Genomic DNA, 17,668 nt, shown 5'->3' with positions numbered 1-17,668 from the left:
GCCTAACGGCGTTAAAGGAATGTGGAATTAAACTTTAAATGTCCAAACCAGAAAAATCTGTTTGGTTTATTCATTGAATGGTCTTACTAGCCATATCATCAAAACAAGTCTAAATGGAAATCCATAGGTTGCCCAACATTAAACAACCGGCATTATAGTAAATACAAATCATAAATATCTAAACATAAATGAACGTCTAATGCGAGCAGCCACTATGGGTAAACTACAACCAGCTTCAAGATCATCTACCCATGCCTCACATCTTCTCACATTTACCTGCTCACTAATGTTGGACCTGAGGGCACAACACATTTTAAAAGAGCAAGTGTTAGCTAACGAATTAGCTAAGTAAGATAGAACATAGTTTATAAAACATTTGTCCATTTAAAACATTATAGAAAAATCATATTTCATCTTGAAGGCACATATCATCACAAGTCATCACATATATCATATCACATCTTGCATTACACATCTTTCATATAGGATGGGTCATCCTAAATGTGCCTAGTCATCTTTCATATCTTTTTCACATATCATCTTTGCAAGTGTGACATAAGTCACGCATATCATATAACATATACATCTCATTAAGTGTAACATAAGTCACACCCGACTAGATGGACAAACCTTACGGTTGTACATCAATGTCTTTAAGGAATGACAAGCCAATCCCGGAGTAATCCGTATGTTCAAGACAAGTGGGGCGGGTCAGACCTCCCGTATTACTCTTCACATCTTTGACCATGTTTCATGGAGCCACCCAAGCAACCACATCTACGCACCCGCCGGACAAGGGCAAGTACGGGTTAAGCTTAACACTCTCACATCTAAATTACGAGCTCGATTTCACATCTCATATAGTTTAGGTGTCCACGTTACCTAAACATCATCACATAATCATCTTTTACGTTTGGGCCCTTAAACGTGCACGTGGCATGACAACTTAATATATCTAGTAAACTAGATGAACAAGCCATGTAGTCATGCACATTTTACATATCATCAACATATATCACATTCCAACTCATCTCAAGACATTACATAGCATTTCATAGCATATCATTACATCACATACATTATTACATCACGTACATCATCATATATCATTGCATATCGTATATCATACATATCATCTTTCATTGCATAACATAGTTCATTACATATCGTATTTCATAGCTACTCAAAGCATTTCCTATCATATCATAAAGTCACATATCTTTAGGTAGCATTTCAGGATTCAATATACATATACATAGCCCATATCACCTCTCGTATAATCCTGAATACCCATAAGCAAACAAGATACAATTTAGGGAAGTTATTATATGAAAACTATGTTTTTTTTAACCCCCAACGTGTCAAAGTAGTGTATCTTACCTTAAAGAAAGTCAACGACAACCAGTTAATGAGTGACCGTGCTTGATAAGTATTCCTAGGAACCTAGAAACGAAATATAGGAAAGCTAAGCATCAACACGAGTTTTCAGCATAAATAGGCTAGGTGCGCCGCACCCATATCCATGGTGCGTCGCACTAGATGAAGGAACAACAAGAGAAAAGGTAAGGTGTGTCGCACTCCTTAACGCACCCTCTATCGCACCCCTTCTCGGCATCAATGAGTGTGCCGCACCTATTGAAAGGTGCACCGCACCTACTGATGACACACCACTCACTTTGTTTTTCCATCCAAATGAAACCTAAACAAAACCCCACCCTATGTCCGACTTTAATACATAAAAATGACATCTTTCATGACCATTTGATGCTATCAAAGTAACCATTGATTCTTGGATTGATTAGACACATTGTAGGAACATTTAATCACTCAAAACAACGCTCATCGATTATTAAACGCAATCGAATTCACCCCAGCCCTTATAGCCAGGAATGTGATGATTGAATGGACCAATCAAATGTCAAATCAAGAAGAGAATACCTTAATTATCTGTAGGCAATGATAAGGACATAATCTATGAACCATATCTCTCTTGAATCACCATGAATCACAAGAAACACACAAGAATTGCTTGAGAGGATAAGGGGGACGGTTTTAGGGTTTGAGAAGAGAGGAGAAACTGAATTATTTGTGTGATTAGGGTCTAATTACACCCTAATCTGTTGTAGCATGTTTCCTTACTTAACACCTTGAGTCCCTCAACCTTAAGACATCACATTTGGGGCTTTACCTCACTACCGGGAATACAACCGACTCTTCAAGCACAACTAGACCATCTAAACACATTAATATATACATCATTAAGGCATTAAAGCCTCTCACATCAAGAATATTATTTACATATAAGCATTAAATCTCCTAGAGACTTAACAGACACAAAGTGTTGACTTAACGACTCAAGTCAACCATTAAATAAAAGTTTGGGATGTTACATCCTCCTACTAGATACTGAGGGTGAGGGGGCTCTCTAGCACGGACCCGGTTAAAACAACGTAAGCTAGATTCCCTGTTGCGAACAAATGATCCACACCTTTAAAAAAAATCCTCTCCAAATTCATGAATTTGTATTTTATATATCTTTTTAAGAAAACCATGTAATGTTTATATCAATTTAATTCACAATACATATCTATTGAAAAAAACAAAGTTGAAATTATAATCAATCAAAAATATAAGAAGAAAATACAATAGGATCAGAGGTTTATATAATTTTTATATTATCGTATAATTATAAATTTCAAGTTATTTTTATATTATTACATGTGTGGAAAAAGGTTTTTATTTAATATAAACTCTTTTTATATAAAAAAAAATGGTTACAGATTCCTTATATACCTAAAACTATGTATTATTTATTTATCATCATGATAATTGTTTATTTATTTACTAACTCTAATAAAACATATTGAAAAACATTAAAACGACAGACATCATGTTAAAGTATGGGGCAAATTAAGTGTCACATAAGCACTAAAAAATATAGATTTAAATGTTAATATATTTTAAAAAAAGTTAAAATTTCAGAAAATACCACATAAGCAAAAAACTTAGTTGGCACGAAAAAAGATGTGCCACTTAGGAAAAAAACTATTATAGAGAGAAGTGTTATGTCAGATCGTTATCAATAGCAAAAGTAACATTAACCAAAACCTTTATTATACATGTATTTTACTACTAGACTATCATCAAAGAAACTAAATTCATAATATGAAACATTTTCGGATTTCATTTTCTACCTATAAAAGATGATGCATTTATATGATGAATCCGTACATCGTATGCGTATTAGTACTAGTTTATATACATATACTTAATCTTATGTTTGTATAGCTTTTTCACTTGCGAGCTTAAATAAGATAACTCTTCAACCACGGTTATATATACACTAACAAAAAGAAAAAAAACAAGAAAGTTTAATGACTGTATTCAACTATACACGAATATATAATGTGTATGTAACTATAATCGTATTTATTGTATGTATTTACTTTTAAATTTTTAACATTGTCTTGTATGTGCTCAAAAACTTGCAAACTCATAATCTGGCACTCGAAATGACAGCACATATGGATCTCACATATACCTAGGTAAATATATTGATAAAAGTTTGAAAGTTAAAACCTACAATGAATACGATTATAATTGGATACACATCTATATCTATACTCCATATTAAAGCAAACTATCCCCTCCCCAATTCAACTCTCTATCTTTAAATTGTCTAATTTACCCTTCCAATTTATACTAACTTCACATACCTTATCCTTGAAATTTTGAAATTATCCTTAAAAAAAAGCCTCACAATTACCTAAAAACCCCATTGTGATAAAAACCCCATTCAACTCTAAAATTATTGTTGAAGGTATTGTTACGGATAAGAAAAAACATCTTAATTGTCATATATAATATCATGAAATGTTTAAACAATAATTACCTTTTTATAACTCATGAAATTACTAGCCAATTATTTCCTTTTTTATATTCATACTAAATTTAAATCTTTGACTATTTATTTTTTTAATTGACCTGACCTTCTCCCCTACAATTGTAAACATACAATTGTAAGTGGTTAACTTTTATGGTTAGTTTTTTCACTTCATTAATTAGTTCTTGCACTTCATTAATTAGTTCTTGCACTTCATTAATTAGTTCTTGCACCTAATCCGAGACTTATTTTTTTAATGATAGATACGGTTATATGTTGTATTGATGCATCTCATGAAAGTAACCTTAACGCTATAAACCGTTACGGCATTTGACGTGCTATAGACCATTGCCGCTGTAACGCGCGGGCACCACTCTAGTTAAATTAGTTAAATAAAAGTGCATATATAATTTAATAAAATTTTGAAGCCATTAACAGGAACAAAAAACTTTTTTTGAACATCAAACAAAACTATATTGTTTGTTGACTAAACAACAATATCAACTATATTATTATCTTCTTCCGTTTAATCAACCGAATAAGAAATCTATTTATCCTTGCCATCATTGTTATTTTTTTTTTTAAGAACGGCTAAGCTTGCTACAAATGTAATGATTGGAAATCTCAAGTTAAATGTCTTTTTCAAGATAAACACTAAGACGGTAAAAATATAATCAATGTGATTATGAGGATACTATAAGCATAACTCTCGTGGTTTTATCTCCAGTATGTTACCAGAACAAATATTATCCTTCGTAAAATGAGCACGACACTTTCTTTGTTATCCTTAAAAGTAAAAGAAACATTCATGAGGTAATTTTAACACACTTTAGATGAAAACAGTCTACACAAAAACCCCACACACCCCATATCTCAATGGCTTCGTCCAATATCTCTATTTTTAGATGTCACCAAGATAGTCAATATTCTCATTATAGCCTTGCAAATTGTGGGGAAAAAAAAAAAAAAAAAAAAAAAAAAGAGAGGCAGGTTTAACACAATGTTATCTTCCTTCTTCCAATAAAGATGGATCTGGCCTGGGGGAGAGGGGGGATCATGACAGGTGGTCTCGACTGGTACATACCAAGTTTGCTGAACCACTAGGGACTCGGCCGATAAACAAGGTGTGTATATTTCAAAGGAAAGAAAGGCAACGGGCGTGCGAAGTTACTAGACAAAAGCAGTCATTTGTCAATTACTCTATAAAACTCAACTTCACCAACTTGTTCATCCGAGGTAGATATTGATAAAGAAAATTTTACATTCCTGAATCTCTATTACAATATATGCAAGCAGTCTCTATTTGTAAGATATGGGACCAGACCTCGACACAGCAAATCTGGGGAGTGGACTGGGACCTCTGCTGCCACCAGAAGCTGACCCTTCCACAGACTTCACTTTATGGCTCGAACTATAATCCAACGGACCTGATCGTCTTCCATTTCTATGTTTGTGGTCAGTGCTTCTTGTATGCCCCTCAAAAGGCTGATCTTGACCATGCACCGATGCTGGCTTAAAGTAACCTGAATCATGACTCGATTGAGGTGTTGAATCACCATATGGATGCCTGATGGCTGGAGAAGCATGGCCCATTGATAAAGCTGGAGAGCTGCGTGGCGATATACTTAGTAGTGCAAGAGGATTTGAAGGAGAGTTCCCATAGTACTGACTATATATGGAGCGTAGAATAGCATAAGGAACGTGCATCTCTAGCGAACTCCGTGGTAGGTATGGAGAGATTTCACATAATTGGTCCAAAAAGATTAGCTTTGCCACCAGATGAGACCTGCACGAGTGCACAAAAGGGAAGCTGACTTTTTTGCTCACTGATAACACTATTATTTGACATTTGTAACTTAAATTTGGTCCATAATTTTCTTTATATTGTTCTTGTTGAAGGACATTTTAGACATTTGATCCATAGTCGAATAATTGTATTAAATCAATTCAAGTCAAACATTGTGTTTATGTATCAACTCCTATTGGGGAGTTAAACATTGCCCAATCCACCCAATTATAACTAAATGGGTCAAAATAACCACATTCAACGGGAATAAACATGTCAGAAAGTCACTCAAAATGTATAAAGTATGTTTTACAATATAACTTCCTTTTTCAATCATTTAAGAAAGAAATAGGTTATTCCTAAAAAGAATAAAACTAAAAATTAATTGTAGGATTTGTAACTTCGGACAAAAATGTTTAGGGATGACACAACCAGTTCTGACCCATGACAAAACCTATATGTTTTGACTCGCTTTCTGACCCACCTATTTTGTCATCTCAAACGTAGGAGTAGGCAAATCACGCAAAGATGATTGATCTTTATGCCAAATGAAATGCTATGCATACCTGTCAACTTCATTCCATGAATCCAATGCAATCCCTGCAGAAATCTTGACAAAGAGTTGCATTGTCGACTTTATATTTGACTCAACAGACTGGTGATCTGGCATTTCAGGCTCTGCAGTATCACCAGCATGCCCATTTGAATAGGATTGTCGTTGCTGTTCTCTTTCAACTCTAACTAGCTCACTCCCAGCAATCACAGCAGAAATACACCTATCCAACAAAATATAATTAGAAACCCACAACATGCCTATTTTGTCACCTCTAGATCAACCAAAATTCTTTCAGTAACAATAGGTAGAACTTAGAAGCACTTTACCTTGCCAAACAGTGAATGTTAGTGTTGAACCCTCCAGTATCAACATTAAAAGCAGTAGTATTCCAGATATTAGAAGTCATGAAAGTGGAAAATAGGTAAGGAAGAAACCCCCATGAACTATCACTTGCACCACTAACATCCTCCAGTATCTCTCTCACCCACTCAGAATCATGATCAGCTACGACTCCGACACTGTTAGCCACCCTTCTCATCCTTCGAATTTCTATTTTCTCGGGTACTTCAAGTGGTAAATGTGTTGCAACCCCGGTCAATAATGAGTGTAGTAACGGTGCACCTTCTGCAAGCACCACTCCACCAGCTTCTGCTAAAAGTGAGTCAAAAGCAATTGCTTGACCCGCCTGAATACAGAATCCAATTACTGTTTCCACATCAATAATCTGCCTTACATTTGCTTCCCGTTCTATCCGGTCACCAGAATGAATGCTGCCTGAAACTGCCTCTAATGCTTCACGATTTGCTCTGAGTGATGTGTCAATGCAGTTTAAAAGAGCGGCTGTGTGTTCTTTCATCATTCGGTCAAGACGGTCAACTCCATAGCCACCAAATGTACGAACAAAAGCTTGTAATTCTTTAGGATCTGTGACGGCTTCAGCAAAATAGCCGCCAACGGGCCGTGTGCTTTTAAAGCATCGATGACGTGGAGCAAAAAGGATCCCGGCTCCTGATACATCCTTCACTATGTTCTCAACATACCAATTGCACACAGCCTCAATGGCTGACCCGGTCTGCTGGTCAACGGGTTTGTCGAATGTGTGTAAAGATGAAACGGGCCCACAGAAAGCCTCAGTCAATAGGACTTCCCGCATACCCTGTGTGAGATCCATGCTGATGTGTTGCTCAGCCAAATGGATTATGCTTACATGTCTACGAATTAGTGATTCAAGAACTGTAGGACGTTGAAGATCTGTATCTAATTTCAATACAGTATGCAGCCTTCTCCTAAAGTTCCCGAGAATGCACTCTCTCATGTACTGCATTACAATATGTCATGATGAAATACTAGATTAGTTCAATATTGTGGATACAAGGTGACAACTTAAACCCATATACAATACACTAATAAATAGGTTGGTTCCATCACGAAGGATATAATAAAAGAAGTTTCCTGAACAAGAAACACATCACGAAGGTCGAACAGGTCAAAAGGTGGCAAAAATTGACTTTTTAATGCATAAGTGCATGACCTATTATTTTGTTTAAAATCCAAATCATTACTGATTCAAACAAGGTAAGTTTCTCTGCGCGTTGTGGCGGGAGGGGAACAAATTTCATCTTGAATATGTTAAAATAAAATCATCATATATGACACCGAAAAAAGGCAAAAAAAAAAGGAATATAAAAAGTGACTAAAAAATTTGAAGGACCAAAAAGTAAAGTAAATTGAAATTGGGTACCATAATATGGCTATAATGAACATCGTATTCAACACTGCTAATAAGACGATGAAATAAAGTATAATATAATAAAAATTGTTATTAGTTAAACACGAGGGAACAAAAATAAAAGAATTTAAATTCTGAGGGGTTATAAAAAAAAAGGTGTACCATAATAGAATGCACCTTACAATATGACTAAAATCCACTACGAAACAGTTATTGAATAAACCCGAGAGACCAAAAATAAAAACCATTTAAAATGTGAGAAATTAAACGTATGCACCTTAAAATAGAGGATTGAAAAGTGTCGAAGAAGTAAAATATAATATAAGGGAAAAAAGTTATTAGTTAAACCCCAGGGACCAAAAAAATAGCATTTGAAGTCTGAGGGCTTGACAGATTTTTAATTAAGGAATGTGTACTGTAATACAATGCACCTTGCAATATGATTAAAACCCACTATGAACGAGTAAGTTAGAACTAGAGACCAAAAATATAATTCATTTAAAGTCTGAGGGGTTAAACATAAAATTTAGATGAATAAGGCGCACCATAATTGACTGCACCTTGCAATGGAGGATTGAAACCCGCTACGAACCGTGTTTTAAATCCTCTATTGAATATATAGGTAATAACTAATAATCAAAAAATTAACCAAAATGTTTGAGAACTTAATAAAATCAGGAATACTTAATATACTTTCAAGTGATTATCCCCGAACGTGCCTTCTACCATGTGTTGATTAAAATAGTAGTTGCAAAAATGAATGTACACATTAGATGAATTTGACAAACAAAAGCTGCACATGTGTTAAAGAGGATCAGAACAAATGGACATTGTAGCTGTAGTTTTCACTTGGAAAAACAATGAGCGTTCATATAGTTCACTACTGTTTTTAAAAATTCGGACCTTCTCTTATTTAGCGTGGGATGAGCTGTTATTAGCTTTCTCTTTTATGACGTTTTAGTATGGTAATTCTCTCTTGTGTTGATGTAAGAATCATGTTCTAATTTACACGACCAAAAACTAGCAATATAGCAAAAGGAATTACCTCTCTCAAGACGAAAACATGATTTAGAACACATATAGGCTCCATGTCATTCAAAACTGAGCAAAGATTTGTCAACCTCTGCATGGCCGCTTCTAGCCTGTCAACAGGTAAATATATAAATCAATGTTTGTGTGAATTCTAAAATAATATATAATAGCCTTCGAAGGTTATTCCAGTCTCTTACATTTTAATGGAGTTATTACTTTCAGGATAGCTTTCATAACCTGGTAACTGCAAACCAGATATGCCCCTTGGAGATTTAGCTGAAGGAATAGACAGTCTTGACGTCAGGTTCATGAGAATCGCTGCCTGTTCTGGAAGAAGCTGAAAATTATATGGTTTATTGTCAGTCTCATGCATGAATAATTAAGTATTAAGTTGGCAAACTAATCAAGGCAATAAATAAACAAGAACCTGCATCTCCAAGGACCCAAAACCTCCTTCAGAATCAAGGATATTGATTAGCCCTTCCAACCCTCCCATGATAGACTCAATGAGTGACTCAACATATAGAACAGCATCCCGACCAATTCTAGTTAACTGCAAAATCAATCAAACATTCATTAAATTGTCCAGATATAAACCATCATGACATGCTAGAGGTGGAAAGATGCGCAGGTTGGGTAACAGATAAAAAAGGGTTTGGGCAAAAAAGGATAGCTTTTATCAGTTTATGTCTGGGTCAAGTCAGGCTGGGTCACCAGCGCTTTACAGTCCAGTTCTTTACTGTAGCACAGAGTTAATGTATTAACTATACTTATGAAAGCTATATCGCTCTCGAAGAATTTCTTTTAATAAAGTGATATAGGACATCAAGAGCGTCTAAAGACACATCAGGCGACCTCTCAGTTTTCACAAGTTTAACTCGCTCAAACTGTTTGACACAAATCATATAATAGGTTAAGTTTTACGATGGACCCGTTAATTATAAAACACAGATAGAATCGACACCTTTCCCTACATAAGGGTTGAAATTAACACCTCTCATAACTTGCCAATAATTACAGATACATGTATAGCAATTACCTCTTCCGGAACAATAGTAGACGCACATTCTGGAAAGCTACTCGCAACACCAAGCCATGCACAACAATGTTGGGGGCGCCCTTCGGGTCCAAACATGGTATTTCTGAAAACCTGCATTGATCCGCACCCATATAAAACTTCGAAAATTCTGAGAATAGCGTAACTAGCCAATTACAACTCAAGCAGGAAGCAAAAACATACAGTTGTAAGATGTTGATGGTAGAAATACAGCTTTTTCAGACTCCCGTGTTTTGAAAGCTGAGATTCGAGTTCATCAACACATCTGGCTTGACACATCCATTTGGCATAATATAAGACTTGGCATACTTCTATCAAGTACAATCTGATTTAAAAGCTAAAGAAGTCTAAAAATATTTAGAGCACCTGGACCAGTTGTACAGAGCATTCCCTTCAGATAACAACCCTTCCTTTCCAGTGGAAACTGTCGCTTTCTCCAAGTGGCGGATGTTAATAGATGACCGGGCAGACGTAACAATCATCAAAATTGATAACCAGTCCTTTCGTAATTCCTGCTTATTCCATTAGATACGTTATAACTAGGGAAATTAAGTGATGATGTATATAGATATCATGATCCAAATGATTCACTCACTGATAGATCACATGTGATTGCAGAAATATTTTCACCCTGGGGCTTGGGTATATTTTCTAGATGCTCAACAACTTTTTGGAAAAGTCCTTTTAGAGTGGCATCAAGGTCCAGAGCCACCATTCCAGGAGTGTTGAGCAAAAACCGAATCCGGCCCGCTGAGGATGATAGATAGGATAAGGCATAGCCTCTAACAGCTGCAATTATCATTGTAAATTCCTCTTAGCCAAAGTAACACAACTAAATGTCAAAGAATGTTATTAGAAAATTCTAGTAGATATAAAATATCATAATAAAAATGTACTAATAAACTCTTACCTGCAATATATTTACGTACTAAACAACAAAGGCGGTCCATTCCATCCAACAAGAATCCTACAGTTGGATCATTTGCATTCTGCAGCCAGAAGTTGACAAGCCAAACTTGTTAATACTTGGGATGTCAAAAACATATAGAAAAAGAATAAATCATGAATTGTTAGGGCATGCTACTTTCACAGATGCAATTTAAACTTACTATGTCTACAGCCACTGTACGGTTGGCTTTAGATTTTGATGAACTGATTCCAACATGTTGAAAGTACCAAATGACTTCACTTTGGGCCAATGCTAGTGCAGAAAATACCATCTGTAAGACAAATGATTGACAACATAAGTGCACCTGGCATGCTGGATTGGAAATCATAGAATATATAAAGTGCAATCTACCTGAATATTAGGAGCCAATAAACTGGGTTGGTCAGTAAAGAAGAGAACCATCCTTCCAATCTCTTGCTTTAATAGTATTCTCCGCTCATGATGAATTGCATCACAGGATATAATTGCTTGCTCATGCACTTCACTAGAGTAAATAAACAACATTACAAACAAAATCTATTCAATATAATCTTCCAAAACAAGTTGCACAGAGGTCACAAATAATGGAATTAAGTAGATGGTAACCATAACAATATCTTATATGCGCCTGGCTGGCAAATCCGAACCAGTCTGGCAACAACTCGAATAATTTAACTAGGTATTTTTCTCATGTACACTTCTTTTAGTACCTTATCATTTTCTCAACTTGCTTTGCAACGCTATATTCCAAATCTGCCTCTTTTTGCTTTGTACGCCCAGATTTTGCCATTTTCTTTGATTCCAATATCCGTGGCAATACATATAACTGATAGTCCTCATGCAACAATATATACTGCATTTCAAGAATATTACATTTATTTATTTCAACAACAAAATTTGTCAATACTAGCTATTTTCAAATATTACCTCATCCCTAAATAGAGTAAGAACCAAATTTTCCTTCAGTACCACCTGTAAATATAACAAACAGATTCATAAGCAAGAAGATTGTTAAGTACCACTAGAAGATATAGAACTTGCCCTAACTAATATTAGTTGATAACTAGGAATTTCATGCCGCCCGATGGGCGACATAAGTTTTTGAAAACATTTATGTTTATGAGTGGGGTTAAAAAAACCCATAAATTTATAGGCGACAAAAAATATTGAAAACCAGAAGTTTAAAAATACAAAAGAAATGTAATAAACCAAAAAATAAAAATGAGAAAAAAAATAAATACGAAAACCAAATGAAGAAGTTATAAAAAAACAAATGTTACATGTAAAAAAGGTATAAAAACCAAATATTTAAAAGAATATAAAAGATATATAATGCAACAAAAAATCCAAAAAGTAGAAAATTAAAAAAAAATATATATAGGTTTTTAAAAAATTTATAACATTTTAAAAAGTTATTAAAAAAAATTAAATACAATAAAGGTAAAAAAAAAATGTTAAAAATTACTAAACATTAAAAAAAATTATATAAAGTTAGGGGGTTGAACTAATAAAAAAGAAACAGGAGGGACAGAAAAATAAAGGAAAAAAGAAGGAGGGACCAAAATGCAAATAATCTATTACTAAATGAAAACAAAAAAATTTTTTGAGGGAGGAAGGATCGAACAAAGGACCTCCCCTTTAGGGTGCAAGGTCTTTACCACTGAACCATACTCAAACTTTTGTTTATATTTTACATATGTTTTATTTATGCCAAAAGCGCAGGTAAAGACAAAAGTTACTGTTCACATCCATTTGCTTTATTATAGTAAGTAATATATATGAAAAGAAGTTTATCAAATTAGAAAAAGCAGATGTATCATATGAAAAATTACATGAATGCATGAAAACTGTAAATTCTCATTGGCATGACATACATAATTACTGAGACAAAGATTGTACACACTGTACTTTTATGCTTATTCTCTTCATGGGATTTGTGGGATCAATAAATAGGTAGAATATAAAGTACTATGGAAGACTTCTACACGTAAAATCGAATACCGGCTAAGTTAGAGCTTGTACCATAGCAATGTCAATGCTGGTTACTCTAAGAAGCTCATCGGGGCAGACAAGATAGCCAAAGAGTGCCCATTCCCTATAAGAAGTTACATTTGCCAAATCTTGAGCTCTCTGGAAGATAAAAATGGAGAGAAGAAAAGAATAAACAATGGGCATTACTTCATGTAACACACAAATTATTCTATGCAAGGAAATGAATTGCATATCTAATTATATCAAGGAAAGAAAATTTGGTACCATTGGATGAGCCGAATTTGTGAGGATGTCGGGATATCGAGGATGAAAGGGACTAAGAAAACCCTCATTTCTAAGTTTTCGTGTATCCGTGGACAAAAATATAATAGGACCCACAGCCTCCAAAACCTGCAAAAAACGAGTTTAGCAAATGTAATTAGCTCAAGAGATGGTCATTGACTAACTGAAGAAGCAAAATGTGCATATATCCTTCTGAAAGTAGACAGCTCAAAATTATAAAATGCAATCAATATGCATAAGGAAAACATCAACTATGAGCACGGTTCTAGAATGTCCTAGAACTTAATCATAAGCAAACTAATAAGTCGAACAAGATTTATTTTACTGTAAGATTAAAGCATGGAGAAAGACTAATGACCTCCCCAATGCGAGGACTAACAAAATTCAGGTCTTCATGTAACCCTTTCAATGGTGGATCATATGCATCTATGAACTGAACCAACCTGTTATTTCAAGAAAAAGAATATGTTACCTAATATTAAAAGTCAAACCCCAAGTAATAGATGTAGACAAATTCAAAAGTTACATGAAATTTAACTGGATGCAAGTGCACGTGAATATGCAGATTCTATGAAGGCATTCAAATAATTTTAAACGATATGAAAACATTTCATTATTACGGTACCTATAGTAAAAATCACAATCTCGGTCATTTCTTAACATAGCATGGAAAAGGTTATACATCTGGAGCATCATTTTTCTCGGCAACTGTAATCAAACAGTAGAACAGTTTTTCAGTGAACAAAAGAACGAGCATGAGTATTGTAACTCTTTACACCTAGAAGTTATGGTACTGCAAACAAAACATCTATAATTGTAAGAAATCCTCAATCATACATGGACTATAGACTTGCCTTGTCAGCAAAGAGATTGACACGGACAAACGAACAAAAGAGGTCCATAAATGCATGTAAGATAAGAGAGTTCTGATGGGGCTGCAAAGAAAGTAGAACACAACAAATATATAATTAGATGACCAAAAAACCAAGCAGGTAGTTGAACTTCATGCATTGTTATAGGTAAATATTGCAAGTGATGGCAGTAATATGATTCGACTCACCAACAGAGTAATGACAGTACTGCTCAGATCCAATATGAGTCGCAGAGCTTGTTCCCGGAATGCCATCATATCAAGAAGTAGCTACAAAATTCGATACTTTAAGCATGGATGGTTCACATAAATCTATACTCGGAAGTCCATTACCAACAAACTAGAGCAAACATAAAAGCAAGTAGAAACAAACAGAACATTACGATAAAAACACAAGTAATCGTCAAAAAGGACTAGTAGGAAGCACGTTGAGTGGAAAACTGGTTGACAAGGCAAAAGTCATGTGAAATGAAATCAAAACTTTTCAACAGAATACTTAAGTGAAGGAGTGTATAGTAAAGTTGATAAACGGTATGGTATATCCCCTTTCCAATAAGTAGTTTCCATCCTTATCTTTAATCTAACCAACAAATGTTAAATCTTACATAATGAACCGTAACAGTACCACTATCAGAAAACTGGTTTTGGTAGAACTTGATTGACAGTGACTTAAGATAAAATAACCAGCATGATAATCATGGAAATTAACAAAATAAACTTCTCACCTGAATCCATGGCTCCAAACTTTGTAAGTGAACTTCAGCTTGATCATTTAAAGCATCCAAAGCGACCTTATCAACCTGTTCAAAAAGATCTTATCAAGTTTAACTTACCCAACGATTATACGCAAAATTTAGAATAAATCTCAAGTAATAACTAATACTTACACGTTCAAGTTGCAATTTACTATGATGTTCAGGAAACTTCTTTGAAAGCAATATACATATCTTTGGACAATTTGGGAACACACCAGCTTTCCAAAATGCTTCAGAATATACATGACCAACAGAATCTGGATAATCCAATATTTGATTCAATCTATAGATTTTGGCCATTAGTCCTTGTGCAACTTGTGTAAGCTGGTATACCCATTGCATGTTCAGCCCCTTATGTGATACACCAGGAAGCTGAAACGATACTTCAGATCCATTATTTCGTGAAGTTCTAGAAGGCATTGGAGTTCCCATTTCATGATTTAAATATTCACTCCATCTAGAAGGACCTTCCACCTCCCTCGCTCTAGGAGACGTTGACAATGTTTCTTGCGTTGATAAGTTCAGCCTAGATTTCGGCATTTGCACAATAATAGCTCGATATCACAAACTCTCCCCTACATGTTCAAAAACAAACAAGAAAATATCACAAGGTGATTATTTGTACATTATCGTGCCATTGTGCAACCTGTGCCATCCCAACTCACATAATAACTATCCAAATTATGAAACACGTAATTAGCACGTACTTATTAAGTGTTTATCCACTTGTTCTTATTTTCAACACCTTAAATTCGGTCCGTTGATCACAATGCGACTATTTCACATTAGCGTGCTGTCTCAACCAACATTATCGGAGTAATCATGTTCACAACAGCATTTCGATATAATTCGGCAAGGTAATCCTCTCAGACAGAAAACACACAGACACACATATATACACACAAAATGTGTCGTGGATTTCGTAATTTTCAGATCCATAAAGTCAACATGTATACAATTTGAAGAAGAAGAAGAAACCTAGGGTTTAGAGTGACGTCATGTACATTTTCACTATAATAGACATCAAATTTCACAACAATTAAGTCAGATATAACTGCACACTACTCCTATACAGCCTAGATCTTATGTTGTTCATTATGATCTCAATATATATATATATGTATATATAAACTAGAATATCTACTCAAATTTCATTCCAATTTAACAGTTGAACTAAATTAACAATGTTTTTGAGAGAGTATATATACAATATACAATATATGTATATAAATAAGTAAACTGGAGAGAGTACCTTATAACTGAAGTTGATTTGATAGAATTCAGATCTAGGTTTTTGAGGAAAACTGAAAGTGTATGCGTGTGTGTTATATTATAATGATGATAATGATGAGTTTGAGGTGGTGGTGGTTGAAGTAATGTAATGATGATGATGAGGTGAAAGAGCTGTGCCAAGCACTTACTTTCTACTATTATTTTATTTTTTATTTTTCAGGTGTTGTGACGCCGACCACCATAACCACCACCGTAACCACTTTCTCTCTCTCCCTCTCTTTCACTCCCAAGTCAACAAAGCTCTATTTGACTTCTTTTTTACGACTAGTATTTTGGTTACTAACTTTTTCTACTTTACTAAATCGGTGAAAAAACGGATAAGAAATAAATAGAAACTATCTAGTTTTATTACTAAACTATCTCTACCTCTAACAAGCTTATAATGAATATCCCTTATCATTGACTTGTTTTTCACGAGATCTGTACTACAGTTCATAACTCATATATTTCTTGAGTGTGGTTTTGCTCAGTCATCATCTCTCTGTGGTGCAACGTCCATCCAATTTTTGCACTTAGCTTCATAGATCTACTAGATGTTCATCTGTTTAGTAGTGGGTCAACAAAGAAGAAGAAGGCGTTTTATAAGGTATTGTTGGTGACTTTATCATGTATATGGCGTGCTCGATCTCGTGTTCAATGGAGTGGAGTGGTCTATGCAGAAAATTGTTGCAGAGATTAAAGCTAAGAGTTTTCTATGGATCAGAAATCGTACAAAACTGCAACGCCTGACATGGAGTGTTTGGGCTGCTTTTGACAAAAATCCATATTGGTTTTGAATTCGGAAAGTTACTTTTACCAACATTCCCAAATTCTATATCAAAAAACGTGGCAAGTCATTTCATCATACACATAAAGTGCTTGATTTTCTTATAGAAACACACACACACATTTTACATAATATGACGGTGTCAAACATACCTTTCATACAAACGTTTAATACCATTTTTGGGTTTGAATGGGAATTGTTAAATTTGAATTTAGTTAGAAAACTAGGCACAAAATGTTTCTCAAACAATATTCGCCTAACATATAAAATATTTTTTAAAATATACTATGTATAAAAGAGAAAATAAAAAGGAACGTAACAATTGTTTATGACAATTATTCTTGTTTGTAACCATTGATAATCCTCATATGACAACCTTCTGAACAGGGGTCCATTGGGGAGAGAAGACACTGTTTTACACTGCATTGTCGAGTTTAAATTAAAAGAAAAGAAAAGAGAAGATTGAATAGGAAAAGAAAAGAAAAAAAAGTATATACCAAAAAGGCATTCTTGAGTTGAATGAGAAATTAAGGAAGAGAAAGGAAAATATAGAGTTAATTATGTTCTCGAGTTGGAAAGAAAAAAAAGGAAAAAAATTATAATTTTACAATTATGTCCTTTTCTTAGTAAAATCCTACATAGTGAAACAAATACATACTACACTATAATTGAATAATAAACATGATATTTATATATTTTTTATTATTTTTTTTTCTCTTTATTTTTTTTTTTACATCA

The 17,668-nt window shown here is 34.4% G+C and overlaps 1 protein-coding gene across 1 annotated transcript; it reads right to left on the bottom strand.

Annotated features, from left to right (window-relative positions):
- Positions 1 to 5,050: 5,050 nt before the first annotated feature.
- On the bottom strand, positions 5,051 to 16,402 carry LOC122602845 (protein NAP1). The gene is made up of 24 exons (XM_043775450.1): positions 16,124 to 16,402; positions 15,004 to 15,446; positions 14,842 to 14,916; positions 14,306 to 14,386; positions 14,100 to 14,180; positions 13,871 to 13,953; positions 13,604 to 13,688; positions 13,228 to 13,353; positions 12,994 to 13,101; positions 11,899 to 11,943; positions 11,682 to 11,824; positions 11,344 to 11,476; positions 11,153 to 11,263; positions 10,954 to 11,032; positions 10,639 to 10,832; positions 10,410 to 10,555; positions 10,227 to 10,308; positions 10,026 to 10,136; positions 9,414 to 9,539; positions 9,184 to 9,323; positions 9,000 to 9,096; positions 6,552 to 7,543; positions 6,236 to 6,445; positions 5,051 to 5,669 (listed from the first exon to the last, which is right to left on the bottom strand). Exons 2-24 carry the CDS (start codon positions 15,409 to 15,411, stop codon positions 5,183 to 5,185), a joined length of 4,143 nt encoding a protein of 1,380 aa, XP_043631385.1. The 5' UTR covers positions 15,412 to 15,446; positions 16,124 to 16,402; the 3' UTR covers positions 5,051 to 5,182.
- Between the last annotated feature and the right edge of the window lie 1,266 nt (positions 16,403 to 17,668).

This window comes from Erigeron canadensis, chromosome 6 (genome assembly GCF_010389155.1).
Source record: "Erigeron canadensis isolate Cc75 chromosome 6, C_canadensis_v1, whole genome shotgun sequence".
NCBI lineage: Eukaryota > Viridiplantae > Streptophyta > Magnoliopsida > Asterales > Asteraceae > Erigeron > Erigeron canadensis.
The sequence above is the reverse complement of the archived record's forward strand: the minus strand, read 5'-3'. Positions and strand labels throughout refer to the sequence as shown.